The 18,425-nt window shown below is 42.8% G+C and overlaps 1 protein-coding gene across 2 annotated transcripts in view; it reads left to right on the forward strand.

Moving 5' to 3' along the window:
• The window catches only part of MOB1B (MOB kinase activator 1B), a 40,632-nt gene that overhangs the window by 16,055 nt on the left and 6,152 nt on the right, over positions 1-18,425 (forward strand). For both annotated transcript variants that reach the window (XM_063336108.1, XM_063336109.1), the window contains exons 2-5: positions 6,077-6,243; positions 9,421-9,514; positions 15,726-15,859; positions 17,903-18,066. In XM_063336108.1, the coding sequence (XP_063192178.1) occupies positions 6,077-6,243; positions 9,421-9,514; positions 15,726-15,859; positions 17,903-18,066 (559 nt within the window). The remainder of the gene's footprint in view (positions 1-6,076; positions 6,244-9,420; positions 9,515-15,725; positions 15,860-17,902; positions 18,067-18,425) is intronic.

The raw sequence follows: 18,425 nt of genomic DNA on the forward strand, positions 1-18,425 counted from the left end.
CGAGTGGTATAGCTATACTTGCAGAGGTTAGTTACTTGCACCTGCCCCCAAGGAAAGAAAGAAAGACGATGTCGCGCAACTTCAGCAATATATACCAGTCAGAAGAATATAGGTGGCAGGTGTATCCTGAAAATGCAGCGTTTTCTATTTGTTTTTTTTTCCCCAGGGCAAGTTTCTGTCCTTTCCAGTGTTTGATAAAACAGTCCAGTGATGATCCCTGTATGAAATGATTTACGGTAACGGCAGCACTCTATTCCTGAGTGTACGGGTAGCCTGAAACAGACTGGAGGAGCAGTGCTCGCTATGCTTTACGTGGAAGTTGAATGCTTGTAATATTTTGACATAAAATGTTTATTTCCTGTAAAACATGTCAGCTTGGTACATGATGTGCAAGTAGGTGTGCAGGGCAAAAAAAAAAAGGTTTTCAGATTATCACATCTTCTCCAGGGTGGTGTCTCCTCATCTTCCGTTTTGCCGGTGGCATAAGTAATCACATACTTTGTAAGTGCTGCATTAGTTGAAGATGCTGTAATGAATTGTTAGTGGATTATGGTCTGGTCTTTTTCACTCGAGGAATTTGAGGAAGACTTTGGAGCACTGTCAGTGTTTCGGTGGTTGAGGTTGTGGTGCTGCAGTGAAATGGATAGGTTGGCAGCCTGGGTGGAGCAGGATTTGGGCTTCGATCTGCATCCCTATGGTTTATTGTGAAGCACGCTAGGTTCAGGGCAAGGATTTTTTGGTCGTCGGTTTGAGCTGTGTTAGACGCAACAGTCGGTAAGAGCTTGAGGTTAGTTCTGTGGTAAGAACAAGCGGTGAAGTCTCAAGTTTTATGCGTAAGAATCAGAGAATCATAGAATGTGTTGGGTTTGAAGGGACCTTTAAAAGTCATCTAGTCCAACCCCCCCACAGTAAGCAGGGACATTTTTAACTAGATCAGATTGTTAAAGAGCCTAAAGGAGCCTAAAATTTTCTGGTTTAGTTCAAGTTTCCCTAGATATGCAGCAGACTTGATAGAAATAGATAAAAAGCCCCATTGAAAGACTCCAGTGCGCAAATAGTTGGGTGTGAGGACGTCTAAGCCAGGCCAGCCAAAATGCTTCTTTCCGGAGTGCGAAGGTTTAAGTGGCTCCTTTCCTGCAGTTAACAAGAAGCGTATCAAGAGTTTAGGCTGGCTATTTAACTGCTTTGATTGTAAAAGATCTGCCAGTGTTGCGTTTGAAGCTGAAGTGGGCTGTTGAGGCAGCTCGGTAAGCGGTGGAAGCAGGATGCCTGGAAATTTTCCTTTCTTCTGGAAACATCATCTTGCCACCCTCAGACAGAAGAGCCTGCAAGAATCCGCATCGTTAAAAACCCTCCCTGTCAGCAGATGACTAGATAAAATTACAGCTTTGGAAGAACTCTGGTGTTTTTGCGTACGAGCAAGTTGTGACGTCTTTGTGAGGCCAGGCGGCGTGTGGGCTTGTGACAGCGCAAAGAGCTTTGTGTGGCTCGGAGGTGGTGGCTTCCAGACTCATCCGGCTCGGGGAGGCAAGCGCTTGAAACACGTTTCCTGATTTAGTGCTAGGTGGAACTGCATCTGGCACTGCTGTAGCTGTACTTACCTATAAAAATAGAAGGGCATAATTTACTAGAAATGCTGGATGTGGGTGTGAAGGGAGCAAAACGTCCTTGGAACTGTAAGATTTTTTTGAGAAGGCGGTTCTTCTCGGAAGACTAAAAATTGGTTGTAACAAATAGTGGGGATGATGCAACGTGTTCCCCGTTCCATGACCTTTTTTACGTCCAAGCGAAATGGGATGTTCAGCGTGGCGTTTCTGAGGGTTTCTCTGTTCCCTTTCACTTCTGCATTAATGTGATGTTTTGATGTTTCAGAAGAACTGAACGAGAGTTCAGAGACTCTTATCAGGGAAAGGCAGGTGCTGCCGACTAGCTCGGAGCATTTTAAAATCTAAAGAGAAATTGCTCACAGGTATAGCTAAATTCTATTACGGAATGTAGCTGAAAATAAAATGCCATACTTGATCAAGACGCCTATTACTGCGTGTAATGTTGGCCACCAGACAGAAGTCTTTACTTTTTTCACCGAGTGCTCAAGGAGTAGAGGAAGGACCTGGAGCAAGAAGACGTTATAAATCTGTCACATGTAACAGATTGACATAGAGGAAAAAATTATTTATTTGTTTTGGTTTTTTAAGATGCTTTCATCTCAGTGTTGGGAATTGTAATGTAGGATAGCAGGAGTAAGGTGCTGCTGTGCTCGGGGCTTAGGCAGCAAGCAGGATTACTTAGTAAGGTAACCATTTGAAGGGATAGTTAACTGATGGTGCTAAGGCATAAATAAATGAGGATGGGTTTTTATTAAATAATAGGAGAGCTTCTGAACTAATAAGGTAGTTGAAGTAATGCTTGCAGCAACATTGGGAACTAGACTTCCCAAGAGCAAGTGTGTCCTATAAGGGTTTTGGCTTGGAGAAGCTGTATTAGGTTGTTGAGTCCCTGAACTTCTGTTTGTCTCAAGGAGTATATGACCGTGCACACAGTTAACAGGTTTCACATATGGTGAACTGCATAAATGCATGGAATTCTGATAATTCATTGCCAAAATTGCAGGTATTTCCATAGCACGTGACGACTAGCAGCCTGCATTTATCCTAATTGCTTTTCCTTTTGGATGCCTGCCTGCCTTTCGTGTGAGACCGTTTCCGGCGCTCGTAGGATGGCTGCGCTGAATTTGAGAAGCGGTGATCAGAAAGGTAGTGGAGGCAAACATGGAATGGCTTATTTAGAATAGTTGGTGAGACCAAATAGTTGTGTATCCTGTTGTTACAGCTTTTGCCAGCTTACGGGAAGAAACCTGCTGTTTCTTGGCAGAGGGGGACAGGGACTAAGTGACACCTAATGATTTTTCCAGTGTGTTGTGTGTTCTCTCCTTCCTTGATCATAGGAGATCTCTGCTGGGCATTCAACAGACCTACAATAATTTGGTTTGTTATCTGGCAAGCTCAAGGTCCGGGGTAGATACGGTATGAATTCTTACGCAGAGTTTTCTCAAACTAAACTGTTTTGTTTAGGGAGTTCCTTCACCATGCTTTCCTTGTGCCTTGTTCTCGAGCCTTCATCCCTTCCCTTGGTTTATTTTTGCTAAAATCCAAACAGTTTCTTGGTTTAGTTATTTTGTAACCTTTTTCCACTTACTCTTTTGTATGTTTCTATACCATCTTCTCCTCCCAAAGATTTTCTGCTGAAGCTGTAAGTGGGGTGGAATCCTCTTGGTATGTGCTTCCTCTGTCTGGATAGAGCTTTCCCTGTCCCGCTCGGGGAGCTCCCCGCACCCAGTAGTAGTCTCTACAACGAGCTTGTAGGTCTTGCCTCGGGGAACTGCACCAGACCAGTTACAGCAGTTAAGCTTTTCAGTCTTCATTATTGTATGAAAATCACAGTATTGCGAAAGAGAAGCAGATGAATGTTAGCGTTTGAGATATGGTGAAAGGAGGATGTAGGCTTTAGGAATTGGGGTTTCTGTGTTAGTGTGTGTGGGGAAGGAATCTGCTATTCTCCTTTCTCGCTTTTAACGAATGAATGAATGACCTGAACTTCGGAGTGGTGGTAAGTCTGTCGAAACCTTTGTTATGCTTTCCACGAAACTATTAGGAGTTGGTTTCGCTCATGGTCTAGTTATGATGGAGCCAGATCAAAATCTTGAGAGCAAGTTAGGAAGTCCTGTGCTTGTGTTTAGCATGCGCTGGTTTTATTCTGCTTACACTGACAGGCGTGGAAAGATAACTATACCAGTCTCTCTTGCTCTTCAGTTGTCGTGAATGCCGCCTTGCGTCAGCCTTGTCCCTGCAGCCATACACCAAAGCAATTGCCAGATGTTTTAAGTTGTATTTTTACCCCCTATGTTGGCTATAAAGTGGATGTGTTCCTGAAGGGAAACACTCGGGTCTCTTAAGCAGTCAATTAAAAGATTTAGTTTTTTGTTTGGTGTGGGTTTTTTTTTTTTTTTCAGTTGCTTTTTCTTCAGCGTTGGTTTGAACCTGGGCTGGCGACAAATGCAGGCGGCTGGAGGGGTGGGAGGTGAAGGGAACTCCCTGAGCCGCAAAGGCTTCTCACTCCCACTGGGAGGCAATTATTTTATTGAAGATTTGAATCTGGTATCCTTGCGTAGGGTGCGACGCAAATGACTGGGGACTGGGTGCATGTTAGAAGTGTCCTGTAACAGAATATATGGGAGCCATACATTTCCTCTTCCTATTTCTGACTTCTAGTTGCATTTAGTAGCTGACAGCGTTAGTATTGGACCATGTAAATCTCTAACCCGCCAGACTCGTGGGATCTGTTCGATACCTGAAGATGCACCCGCAAAGATGATGTCACCTGCCCAAGTGGATTTGGGGGACTCAATAGACTTTCCTCCTCCGTTGCTCTTGTTCAAGTCTAAACTGAGATTTAATGAACTGCTGGGCAGTTTTGTCATGTGCTTGGGAAATGACATGTTCTCGGTTACCTGTCATGATGTGTTTTGGAAAGCAAGATTTTTTTTGTTGCATTCTTTGGTACGCATTGTGTCTCTGCTAGAGCTGTTTGCATTCAGGAGTGTAGAAACAAGTGATCTTTGTTCACATTCTGTTGGTGGCTGTAGGGTGGTGTGGTGGGGAAAATAAGATGCAGAATTAAGTTTCTAGAGTGCTTCTGTGTGGCAGTGTAGCTACGCTAGCATTGCCCCAAATATAAGCTGCAACCTTGGCGTGTTCAAACATGCAGTTTAAATATTTAGTGAGCTGTGGAGAGCCCTTACAGCCTACTAGCAAAAATTTCTGTTTGGTCATGTAAAGAGTTCGTGAAAAACTGGCAAAGTCTTTTATATAAAGAAAAGAGAACTGGATAACATTTGTAATGAAAATTCTGCTGTCTGGGTTTCGCATCTTTCCACTTTCTTTGATTGGAATTCAGAGCTCGGTTTTCCTTTTCCGACAGAAATCTTTTCTCAGCTTATACCCTAAAAGACTCACAAATATTGGCTTATTTGACAATTTTCTGCAAATATTTAGCTTTACATGCCATGTCTCCGACATGTTAGGGGTTAGTGTGCCATCCAGGCTGACTGCCGTCATTTAAAATTCAAATGTCTAAGCTTTTTTCTAAGTCCATGTTTTTCACACAAAATTATAGGTGAAAATCAATGATTTATATGAGAGTTGTAAAAGTTGTCATCCTTATTTCTTGGCTAACTGGTGGACTGAAAGGTCTGTATGCTGTGAAACCAGAGGAAAAGGACATAGAAAGTTTGTGGCAAGTGTGGAATTCTGTCAGTGTTCTGCTAGAATGTTAGTTTATTTTTGAGCAACTGTATCTAAAAAACTTTAATTCCCAAACAATATCAGATACTGAAAAAGTTGTTTTTTTTTTTTAATGTTGGTAGCTAAGATAACATTCTGAATCGATAAGGCCTGCAGAAAGTACGCTTTCCTAAATAACAGCAGCTTGGTTTTGAGGAATGAACAGTACCTATTTAACACATCATACCTGATTTGAAAAGACAGGGGTCTGAACAAGCTGTCCCTGCCTCCTTATTACACTTGTGATGGCATTTCATGTCTCACGAAGGTGGGTGTTGAAAAAGAACATGTTTTTTTCTGTTAAATAGATAGTATCTTTAATTACCATGAGAAGCGTCCTGACTGTTCAGAGGAAAGGTTTCTATTTGGCTGGACGGCTAGCCTTGGTATGTGACTGTCCAATTTCTGGGGAAGGAAATATTTTTGGTCGTATCTTGCCCATGATCTGGTTTGCTTAGAGAGGGAAGGGAGTCTGAGCGTTCCCAATTGTCCGGCTGGCTTAACAGTGAGCAGACAAGAAGGCAGGGTAGGGGAGAATCATTTAATTGTTTAAAACAAGTCAAAGCACCTGTTACTTTTGCATCCCAGTTTTTGTTAACTGTCCTTTTTCGACATGAAAATATGGCAGTGGGGAAAGTATTTAATGTTAATCCTGTGCTTATGCGTGACTTGTCCGCTCTTTCCTTTTTCCCTTCCCTTTCCACAAGTTCTCTAAATATTTCCTCTTCCGTTTGCAGTGGCAGTCGCTCTTCCAAAACCTTCAAACCAAAGAAGAATATTCCAGAGGGGTCTCACCAGTACGAGCTGCTAAAACATGCTGAAGCCACGCTTGGCAGCGGTAATCTCCGGATGGCCGTTATGCTTCCAGAGGGTGAAGACTTAAATGAATGGGTTGCAGTTAACAGTAAGTGGGCTGACCTTTTTTTTTTTTTTTTTTTTTTTCCTGTAAGGGGGGCGTTGAATGTGGGCTGACACTTGTGGGAGGACAACTCTGTGCTCCTTTCTAGTGGGGTTGGCTCTTCTGTCCTGCACGCACCGCTCTGCTGCCGTTGGGAGAGGCGAATGTCGTATCATCGAGAGCGGACACGTGTAGAGCGACTCACCCAGACAAAAACTCCTTAATCTGCTTGTGCTGAAAATACATTCCTGTTAACAAAATAATTCTTATTCTTAGTCTGAGGACTTGATTGCAAACAAGTGCTGAAGTAGAAATGTCACCGCTGTTTTCAGAAAGTAGCCTGTCAGTGCTGTCTTAATATGTTTAATCTAGTTCTTTTTCAGCTAAGCTTGTTACCCTGTGGTATAGTCGAGCCTCTGCATGCTAAGTGTAAAACCTTAATTAAGTGTGAGGGCCAGCGCTAAAAGATGTTAAAGGCTGAGGTCCCGTGTATGGCCTGGATTTCCTTTTGCCAGTAACAAACCCACAGGCAGATCTTTGCGATTTTCCTAAAGTTAGTTCCTTCCTTTTGTTTCTACCAAATTGTGAGCCTTTGCTCCGCTAAGTCTCTGATGGCATTATTTTTACTTCCTCTAAAGCTGTTTGTCCTAGCTCTCTCCTCTCCTGCTAGGTCAGGCCGAACAATGATGCCCAAATTAGTGTTTGCTGATTGCTTGACCGTGTTTCCTCCTCCTTCTTCTCCCAGCTGCATGAATTTGCTGCCTGCCTTCTCCTCTTAAAGAATGGATTAACGCGGGTGCTGTCATGCTCCGTAGCCCGTGCAGAGTTTTGTCTGCCACAAACTCTGTGCCCCGTTTGAGTGTTTCCTCATCTTCTGTGCCTTCGGCTTGCTGTGCTTCTGTGATCGAAGGTTATTGATGGTGCACTGCAATGCAATATAAGTTACGCTCAAGATAAATGTCTTCTCATTGTTTATGTGGTTCTATTTCTTCTTGCTCTATGACATGTTTGGGAAGTGAAACTGTCGTACTGACTTCAACCTTCCGGTTCTTAATTAGCCACACAGTGCTCAGCAATATGATTTGCCACCGCTTCCAGGGAATGTTGAAATTGCTGACACCATTCTTTAGTCACACTGTATTGCAAAACTGTCTAGAAAAAACAGCCAGCCCATTTTTATGAGTAAGCATTACTAAAGATGCTGCATGTATTGCTGGCATCCTTCCCTTTTGGTGCTTCCTCCGCTCCATGTCTCTTCTCTGCTGTGCGGCAGCGGAGTTTTTCCCCTCCCAAATGACTTAACTGCTAAATTAGCTGGGTGGCAAAAGGCACACAAGCACTTGACAAAGGAGTGGGAGCTGCCTTTTGGTACCAGCTGCGTTCTTTAATGAAATGCTCCTCTTCCATGCCTCCTGCAGCAAAGTGGGGTTTTAATGTTTATTTTTTTAGTGTGTCTAGAAGCGATTAACTGATTAGATGGTCCCTTCGTTGACAGCATCTCTCTCCCACACCTAGTACTGGCTAATGGTAACTGTGAGCCCATTCCGTAGACTGAGAAATCTAATAAGGAAATATGCAACTTAATGTCATTGGTTTTGCCCTTCACAATAGCGAGAGCACAGGAACGAATGTGCCCTGCTCTGCTCCTTCTTGCTCAGCTCTTAGCCTCGCTGACGTTTTAACAGTACGGAGCTGACTTATATAGAGATTTTTCAACTATGTTTTTCAAATACAAAAATCAGAAGGTGGGAAGTGTGCAATCAGTTTGTTTTGAGTTTCATTTGAAAATATTAAAAAACAGTTTCAGAAGTACATCTTGCCCCTGTCTTTGTAATAGAACACCACCAGACTCTGCATTTTTTCAAGTAGAAAAGCGCTTGGAAAAAATAAACTAAACCCTCAAAACTTAAGAACAATGAGTAAAAAGAGGAAGTGAAAAATATGCAAAGGCACTGCACAGCTTGACACATGTTGGAAAGGAGGCCGTTGCATTTTTCTTGTTTGTCAGGCGCCGCTGGCTGCGGTGGATGGCTGGTGTGTCTCATGGCCTTTAGAGACTTGCAAGTGCGGGATTCACGATCATCAGTCATCTTGTCGAAGTCTGTGGGTTTTTTGAACACGCTTGCCTTGAAGCAAACATTGGGCTGTGGTCTCTGCTGGGAGGGAGCAGGGAATGGAAACTTAATTAACAGTTCTTGTGTACACTTAAGAAACAAGGGCTGTATATAACCATTTTTTGCTGCCTTCAGTGTTAACTGCCTCCTTCCCCTGCCCAAACAAACTTTAGGGTCCGCCTTGTCCTCTGCAACTTTAATCAGCCTTTCCCAATGTTTTGCTGTTTTCTGGTTTTGCTGTGCAGGGAAAAAAAAAAAGATTTTATTGTTGGAGATGAGCTGTGCTAGGTTCATGCCATACGTTTTGTTTTGGTTTTTTTTTTTTTTTAATTTGCTTTGCTTTTTGATACCTGGGAAGTCGGATGACACAGATGTAACTTGTATCCTCAGTAACAGAGTTAAGCAAGGAACACAAATGTGGCGTATTTTTGGTGTTACCCAGAGAAGCTGTGGCTGCCCCATCCCTGGAGGGGTTCAAGGCCAGGATGGATGGGGCTTAGAGCAACCTGGTCTGGTGGGAGGTGTCCCTGCCCAGGGCAGGGGGGTGGAACTGGATGATCTTAAAAGGTACATTCCGACCCAAACAATTCTATGATTCTGTGAAATGTTCTTTGAAAAGATAGTCTTTTGGAACACAAAGCCTGAGGGATGTCAGCATCAGCTAATGGGTAGCAGTTCTGTCTGGTTGGAAAGTTTACATTGGAAATCTTTGTTTTATTCCAGACTTCCAGTAGAATGTGGGATTCTAATAAAAGGCACCAAACTTTCAGAAAAGGAAATAACTCTGCTTTCTCTTTCCCTTTTGTTCTTTCAAATGAAGGTTTTGCTTCTGGAACAATTAAATAGTTCTTACCAGAGGCCGTTCTAGAAAGTTGGTGGTTGTGTTCTGCACCTTCTTTATAATACATCTTAAAAAGCATTAACTATGAGATTTCCCCCCCCCCCCCCCCAAAAAAAAAAAATAATCCAGAACTCTCTTTAGCAGTGTGCGTTTTACAGTTAAGGCTGTAGGAAGCTTGTGTTGCCATTACACTGCAGCGTGTCAATTGATGGTTTAAATGTTTTACAGCTGTTGACTTCTTCAACCAGATCAATATGCTTTATGGAACCATTACGGACTTCTGCACAGAGGAGAGCTGCCCCGTGATGTCTGCCGGCCCAAAGTAAGATGATTTTTTACGTGTTCTTGAGAGTGTGTAATTTTTGAGATTATTTTGCATTTGAAAACCTGAGACTAGCTCAGTTGAGTGCCAAAGATAAGGTCACTTCTGTGAGTAGGAAGGATGTCTTTTCTTCTTACCTGTGAGGGGAGGGGAAAATTTGAACCTTTGTTAAGGGAGGGGGGAAGAGAAAAGTGGGGCTTCGGTGTTGTTTTTTGTTCGGTTATTTTTTTCCCCCCTCTTTAGCTTGGGAAGTAAACAGACTATTGAAACTATTTTTTCCTTTTTTTTAAGATGTTAATGAGTGCTTCCCTAAATTAAGATCTGAAGTTTTTATATGCTGGCGTTCATTTAGGGCTTACCAAAATCTTCCAGGCCTTTTCAGTAGGTATGACAAAAATAAACTTGTCTACAGTAGTAGTCTGAATAAGAATCCCCTACCCTGTCCCTCAGTTGAGTTTCACTTCTTCGATTCGTCCTTACGCTTTTGTACGGACATCCCGTGTTTGTGTTTTTTGCTTGCTCTCCAGCTGATTAATAGAGGAAGATACCTGCGTTTCTAAGCCAGTGGCAAGGGAGGGCACTGCTTCCTTTTAAATTACTGAAAAATCTTAAATAAACACTAAAGAAAAACAAGCCTCTCCTCCACTTCTTCCTCTTTTATAATGGCATTTGTTGTTATTGTCTGAAGCAGTAATTGCCAGCCGGTGCACGGTGTGGTGGGGAGCTGAGGGTGCGGAGAAGGGGGCGGTTGGGCGGAGAGGGCAGGAGCTCGGCAGAGCGAAAGCAGCCAAGCGGACCAAGAAAAGCTTTGGCGCTGCATTCTTAAGCTAAAAATGGACGTTGCTGAATGTCAAAACCAGTATGGGCAGGCAGACCTGCTGCTGCAGAGCGGGGAGGGGTGAAAATACAAAAGGAATAATTAAGTTCACCATTATGCAGAAGGAGTTGGGATAAGCTTGTGCAATAACACGGCCCATTGTCTGCTTTGTGCTTTGGCATGCGGAAAACAAACTCTTATTTATTAAATACGAGCATGAAAATATTTTTTTGCTTTGCTGTTTGCCTGCTGAGAAGCAGTTATTTGGGGGTGGAGGTTAATTATTAAAGGTTTAGCTGTCTGGTTGCCAGAATAAACAATTCAGTTCTCTCCAAAGAGACCGATAACCATCAACCGAAATATATGTCGTGCTCAAATAGTGATGCGGTGGGGTAGAAAAGAGATGCTAGAAGACAGAAGATGCGTTCTGCCGAGGTTTTAGTTAGGTGATCTCGTCCGTAGGACTTGTAGAGCATTCCCCAGACTCTGCAGCCCCCCGCGTGTGCTCAGGGATGGGTTTTGTGAAAGGATCAGAAGCGTGGTGAGACCAGGAACTGGTGGTTTGTGAGGCTGGCCGTGCCTGGCAGTAGAGCATACACGGTGTTTTTAGTTTGAGTGAGCGTGGCTTTCTTTAACTTCAAAGGTGGCCTGCAAAATTTTTTTCAGGAAGGTACTGCTGGAAAATGTGTCGGCATGAAAGCAGTGATATTTACAGATATTTTTTTCTGTTTCTTACCTGTTTCCTGTTCTCTTCTGGCTCCAGCTGTATCAGTTGAAGAAGGATCGAGCCATAGGTGCTCGTTAGTGCTTCTGGGCTGAGGGTTGCTATCTGCTCCCATCCGTGGCTGAGCTGCCACCAGTATTGCATCCGCACCCACTTCAGACCAAAGAGTGGGAGGTAGCTGAAACAACTACATAAGGTCATTTGAAACAGGTTTGGCAGCCTTTAGTATGAGGAGCTGGGGAGAACCAAAAGCAGCTCTGTGGCTATACAGTCTGATTTTTGCGTTCCCGCTGGAAAAGCGTCTATGGTCCGGGTATTAAAAAAGGGTTGTAAGGTGCTGGTGCGTACGTAGGTAGCTGTTCAGAACTCGTCACGGCGCGGTCACAATTTTCAAAGCACAACCGTTAAACTTGTAGCAATCTATGGAAGCATTCAACCAGATGTCTAAGTGAGAGGATAACTAGAGCAGAATTGTGATGTTTCTTGTATGCACTGCCTGGTACTGGTGTTTTTGTCTTGAAAACTCCTTTTAAAGAAAAAAAAAAAAAGCAAGATCCTTGGCAACAGACAGGTCACCTAGGTTGGTGTCTGGGGTTTTTTTTGTGTTTTATTTTTGATATAGGGAGGATTATTTCTAAAGGGCTACTTTGAAGCACATGCCTGGGGCTGTATGGCTACAGCCCACTGGTTCTTTTTGGTAGCAATCTTAAACAGAAGGGCTTGGCTGAGGCTGGTAAATTTTTGTTTTGGACTTGTCTTTGTTGGAAGGATTACTGACTTAGCCTGCATCAGGGTGTTAGGACATTGAGTTAGTTAAGGATTCACGTAAAGTTCAAGAACTTATCTCCTCTCTCTTGCTGCACAGCTCTCTGTCTAACAATTTGAAAAAAGTATCGGTTTAATTTGTTCCAAAACATATGATTACTCATGGTAATGTTCCATTCTTCTCACTGCACCAACAAACAACCATTTCTTACCCAAACAAACCCTAGTTGGTTATCGCTTGCTATTCTTGTTTCAGTCGCAGTATCACCATCAGTGCAACTGGCATGACAACACGTTAAGAACTTGCATAGGAGTAATATGTTTATTCACCAGCATCGGGTGAGGGGAATTTTCTTCTATTTTTCCTCCCTGGTTGTAAGACTTCAATAGGAACACAAAGGAGGGACGTGGCTGCTGCACCTTTCAAAGCTGGGTTTCTGAACTGGGGCTCTGAAATCCATATTTAGGCTTTTGTGTGAGTACACTACGCTCACTCTTAATAGCACTGAGATCCTTCTGATTTTCCTGAGGTTCACTGCTCCCCAGTGCTTCTGTCTTCGAATGTTCAGATTGGAATCGCTGGGCCCTCCAAAGGCGACAGCTCCCATAAATCCTACCTGGGCATAAGACGATGTAACGGAATGTTCCCGTGCAGCCTTCTGCCATAATCAGGTCCTTGAAATACCCTGTGTCTCTCCGCAATATCAGTCCTTTGGCCTTTTTGTGACGCTCCGCTCTGCGCATGTGTCACGTGATGACAAAACAGAAGAAGTATTTTTCAGCAGTCTCGATGGAGTACAGTTTTGCTGAGATTTAGAGATGACGGATCCAAATAAATGTCTGACAAGCTTTTAAAAAGCGTTACTGAGCCACTCCGTTTTATTGCTGTTGGACAGGGTAACAGCTTTCATTTTACTCAAGCTGGTGTTTTGGGTCTTTTTGTGTTTTGTTTTTTTTGTGTTTTTTTTTTTTTTTTTTTTCTCTTCTTTTAGGCCATGTACATGTATGGTAGAGGAGCTGGTCCTGTGATGTTTTTTATACTTAAAGATATTTTTTTTTAGTGTGAGACACATAGTTAGTTTTTCTGTTTATAGATGGCAAATAACTTGGTTATTAATGTGAGAGATTTCTCACAGAGTCCTTAGGGATTCTTAGGTTTTCTCCTGCGCTTGCTGAAGTGAGCTGTGTATTTCCTGCTCTATCCTTCACGTACTGTTTTGCCCTTAAACCTCTACTAAACTGTTGAGGTTTCTAAAAATGCATTTTCCGCAGAGGAATGACCTATCGCAGTAAGGTTAATTTGTTTCTATCACCAGAGCTGTAGCTGTTTCCTCACAAGCTTGGGCTAGAAATGGGATTGTACCCTTCATTCCCTGTAGCTGTTCAGATGATTCTGATACGTGGGAATTATCCGCATGTGTTTTGGTTTTCTTTTTTTGTTTAAGAAGCTGGGCTGGGATTTAATCTTGAAGGAAGAGTTCATTTTCTCTTCCCTTGCCATCCCCAAGCCTTTTGAGAGGCTAGGAATAACCGTGAATATTCCAGCAACTGCATGGAGCATGGGCTGTTTGCCAGAATACTTTCAGATTCTCTATACGACTTAATTTTTGTCAGGATATCTCTGGTGTTTCTTAGGAGCTGTGTTACTTAAAGCATCTTTCAATGGCATTCCTTCCTCTGAAAAACGGAGGCCTAATCCAAAGTGTTGGGAGGTGAGGAGGAAGGGAGGCTTGTCATGGATATATGTTATGAGATGATGAAATTTTTTGGTGTTTAATTTAGTTGGTGGTTTTACTCTGTCTCCAGACTGAAGCTGGCACCTCAGCCAAGTGTTGATAGTTGTGCTAAGTTAACAGCGCTTAAATCTCAGTATTAGGGTGATACTGGCTGGTGAGGAATACCGATTTTTCAGAAATCCAGACACGTTTTGGTCCATTCAATGCGGATGGAATTTTTGCATGGGTTTTGAGATACAGTTTTAAAATGCTTTCACACCCTCTGATTTGCTGCCGTTATAAAAATGGGATCTTTTTATACCATTGTGAGCGGCATGCTCATAGTCACTTGTAAAACTTGTTTATTGTGAAAGTGTTCTCCCAGTTACTGCTCTGACAAAACTGTATTTGTTAAACAAAATTAGAAGCCAGATTTATCAGATACGGTTAAGCTTTGCATAAAATGATTTGTATGATCTTTAAAATAGAAGACCTTCTCCAGTGTCTGCACAACACCAGTTGGAGATAGCAAGGGAAAGTCTAAACAGTGGTGGCTGCAGCCCAAACATTGTGGTATGGTACTACTGTGCTTAGAAATAGCAATCAAATTGAGCACAGTTGAGCACGGATCCTCCATGAAAAAAGAAATATTAATCATTAATAACATATCTTTTAAAAAGAACTGAGATAAAATTCTACATGAAGTGGGTATATTTCCCGCAAAAGCATGGCTGAGCTGACATCTCTATCCTTGTATGTTTTGGTTTGTTTGTTTGCTTTTTTATATTTTCTATTTGGAAAAGAGGAGTGTTGCAGCTAGCCTGAATCATTTCTGTTTGTTTCTCTGGGAGGATTTCAGAGCTGCGGAGCTCAGCAGTCCTTTCGGCTTCTGGCTTGGCAGCAGGCTCGCCCCACGGGTAGCTGTTCCCTTCTAATTTCATGAGGACTCGTTGCTCTCTGGTTGTGCACGTAAATGGATGCCGTTCCATACATTTTTCCATGGCTTTTTAAATTCCTGAAGTTAAAACAGTAGCTGTAAAATGAGGGATGCGGGAATCTACTCATTAAATGCGCTACATAGAAGATGTCAACGTTACTAGCTCTGTGAATGGAAAAGGATGAAAAGAGCACGCGTTATACTGTTCATAGTTGTGTCAGTGGTTCGTAAAGGTGTGACGTCACCCTAGAATGGAAGAATTAAGCTAAAAGACAGTTACTGGCCTGCAGCTGTCACGTGGGTCAGTGGTATAACTGGAGATTCTTGTGGATCTTGGTGTGCTGCACGGTAGGACTAGACCTTCAAATATCCACCTCTTCTAAGGACGGCTGTTTAGTCTAGAAGCTTTCTTGTAACTGTTAGCTAAAAGGCACTTTATACCAGCTTCCAGTTTCTTGATAGCTTTCTTTGGCATTAACCTACCTCTGAATCTATTCCGCGTCTCTAATAGGATCATGATTTGGGATGTCTGGCAAGAGCCAGTGTAGTTTGGTGGTCGGTTATGCAAAAGCTGTAAGAATATTTTTCAAACGTAACGAAATTCCATAAATGTTAGGGGTCTGATGTGTCTGGCTGCAGATGTTGAGCATTGCCACTGGGTTTGCAGTGCTTCGCTGCCAGTGGGGGTGAAGCTATGGGTGCCGTAGCACCCATTGCTAGGGCTGACTGGGGGAAATTTCACGTTAGAAGTCAGTCAGGTGCTTAGCTTTTATTTGTGGGAGAATCTCATGTAACTTCTTGATGTTTCACTTCAACTGTATGTAATGTTTTTTTCCCTTTGGAAGAGGCCGGGTTGGGGGGGAAGAGCTTTAAAAAGAACAAGTAGCTAGTGGCCTTTCAAGGTTTGGAAAACTGCTTGCGGTGCGGCCCCTTTTGATGTGCGGGGAAGCAGGTGTGATCGCAGGCTGTCACGTACGTTTTGGCAACTGAGGAGATGAATGAGTTGTGCTGTAATGGGTGAAGTTTTTGAAGGCCTTCATGGAGTGCAGAAGAGAGTCCAGCAAAAGCAAGATTGCGGTAGGGAGACTGGGTGGAGAGCAGATGCCTCAGGAGCGTTTGGACCTTGGTTTCAAGGAAGGACTGTGGGAGGGTGTGGGAGTGCGGGGAGCGGAGCAGGAAAGCAGCCTTCCAGACCTTGATATGAATGATTCACTTGTCTTAAGAAATGTCTTCTTGTTGTCGTCCCAACCCAGATATGAGTACCACTGGGCAGATGGGACAAACATAAAGAAACCAATTAAATGCTCTGCACCAAAGTACATTGATTACCTGATGACTTGGGTCCAGGATCAGCTGGATGATGAAACGCTATTTCCTTCTAAAATAGGTAAAGTAAATAAGTAAAATTGAACAATGTATTTGGATTATGCTTGTACAGGAATATTCAAGTCTTAGAGCATTAAAAGGTGTGCTAAATAACCGACTGGAGGAAGGGAAATTTAAAAGGTTACATTATACGTATAAAGGCATTTTTATCTCTTAAGATAAAATTTATGTGGTAGTACATGAACTCTGATCCATGTGTTAGTACTCCTAATAAACATGTCACAATTTTGAATGCAGGAAGTACTGTTTCTATTTAATAACTGACCGTGTTGATCGAATCCGATGGTTTTTTTCGTTTTGAAGAGTGGGTTGTTTCCTTAGGGATAAGGGTCTCAAAACCTTATAACCAGTAATTGGTACAAACTGGCAGCTTTTTTGATGCAGGAAAGATGCTTGATCCTCATGAGGGACTACTTCTAGGCCTTACCTCCAAAGAAGCTGAGTTAACGGTATTTTTTCCTTTCAAGTGAAGACGAAAGATGTACGTTTTTAAGAGGTTTCTTTCAGAAAACCAGGAGGAAAGTACTAACAACCACCAGTTCGGAAACGATAACAAGAAGAAAACCCTGCTTCTAGAGGCACGAAGGACTATTTGTTCTAAAGCTCCTAATTGGCAGTTTTCCAGCACACCGCTACTTACAGGCTTATGGTCCATTGTGGAAAAAAGAAGGGGGATCTCTTATTTGCTTTTATTTTGTGAATAGTTTCTGAGGCGTTTGACACATTTTCAGTAAGCCTCTTCAGAGTAAAAGGGCCACCTGTCAGAATCAAGTGGCATTTGATTTTACTTACAGTTGAGCAGATATGCAGAGAAGGCTGGTTAGTTTGGGAAGAAGTGACAAAAAGCTAACTCTTCCCAGCTCAACGTTTTAGTGTTTCAGGGGAAGAGAGTTCAGAGCTGGGGTAGAAGTCCTCTACTAATAGGAATAATATTAAATAGTTACAGTTAATATTACAGTTGTGTTCGAAAGAGTACACCAGGACTTGCTGAAGAGGTTTCTTTGTTTTAATCGGATGCATTTTTGAAAGGTAGCGATTCAGAAAGAGCCTTAAGGGCTGCGATGGATAACCAACTAAATAGGATGCAGCAAGCAAGCAAGCCAAGCTTAAGTAGGAGTATGAAAATTTTAGTAGTAAGGTTTTAAAGCATTGGTGAGATCACGATCGGCCTCCAGCATCCAGCTTGGTCCTTCAGACAGGACTTCAGCGATGGGAAAGACTGCAGAAGAACTAAGCTGACTGGGGAAACTGCTATGCAATGAGAAGCTAGGCAGGTTTAATCTTTTTAGATGGTTGATACATATCTTTTTTTAGCCTGCGGATGTGTCGACTAACAAGATCATTGCTGCCAGTAGCCGGTTGCGCTTTCCTAACCAATTTTAATACAACTTGTACGCTGACAAAGATCTGCTGTTGAAACCGATTTTACCTGTCCTGGGTCACTTTGAAATGTGAGGTTCATTGAAATGACTGAAAGGAGCGTGTTTCGGAGTCCTTCAGCAGGCAGTTAGGAAAGCTGTAGCCTCTGGCTAAGGGACGCTGATGAGCAGGCTGGAAACAGCAGTCTTTTTCCTGGGCACGAGACGGGTGGAATGGAGCCGATTTCTGATTTCTCTTTAGCCCAGAGGGGTGTAAAACTCAGTGACGGACACCAGATCCTACTGTGACTGAATCCTGCCAGAAGGGAAGAAGATTCTCGGTCAGAGAAGGCTCTTCAGGGAACTATACTGAGGCATGACAAGACGTAGTAGCTGGAAGCTGAAGCTAGGAGGGTTCAGCATAGAGATGTGGTCAGATTTGTCTTGGGAAAAGTTCACAAGCCGCTGGTCTGCTGAAGGAAGGGAAACCTCCCCTCCAGTTTTTTAATGAGCTTGTCGCTGTGCTTCAGCCTAATAAGTGCATCGTGTGATTTATAGACGGAATTGCTGAGTGACACAGAACAGCCCTTCTTGTGCAAGAGAGAGGGTTGGGTTATAATGGCTTTCAAAATACATGAACGTGGCATGAGCGTTTAAACATAAACCCTCTGTTTTCTTATTTCTAGGTGTACCATTCCCAAAGAATTTCATGTCAGTGGCAAAGACAATTTTAAAGCGTCTCTTCAGAGTTTATGCTCACATTTATCACCAGCACTTTGATCCAGTGATCCAGCTACAGGAAGAGGCACACCTTAACACTTCTTTCAAGCACTTTATATTTTTTGTTCAGGTGAGTGTGGCAGGAGCGTTATGGTTACAATTAGAGTCTGGAAAAAGTAACCCATCAGAGTAATGGACCTTCAGTTTCCTAACAGCTGGTTTGTTTGTAGGAGAGTCAACACCTCTGAGACCCTAAGACAGTGTCTTACTCCGTTTGTATGTCCATTTACTGCTAGGAGCATTCAAGAAATGGAAAATTTTTCAACTAAGTATTCATGTGCTGCAAAATTGAATAACGTAAAGTGTTCCCTACCAAATAAATTAATAGAACAGTAATTCCTGACAAAAGAAAGAGGGAGGATGGTATCTGAAGCTACATTGAAAAGAGCGTGCTTGCTTCAAAGCTGTGTTCACCCTTCCCCTTACAAA

The sequence above is a fragment of the Chroicocephalus ridibundus genome, chromosome 5, assembly GCF_963924245.1.
Source record: "Chroicocephalus ridibundus chromosome 5, bChrRid1.1, whole genome shotgun sequence".
Classification (NCBI taxonomy): domain Eukaryota; kingdom Metazoa; phylum Chordata; class Aves; order Charadriiformes; family Laridae; genus Chroicocephalus; species Chroicocephalus ridibundus.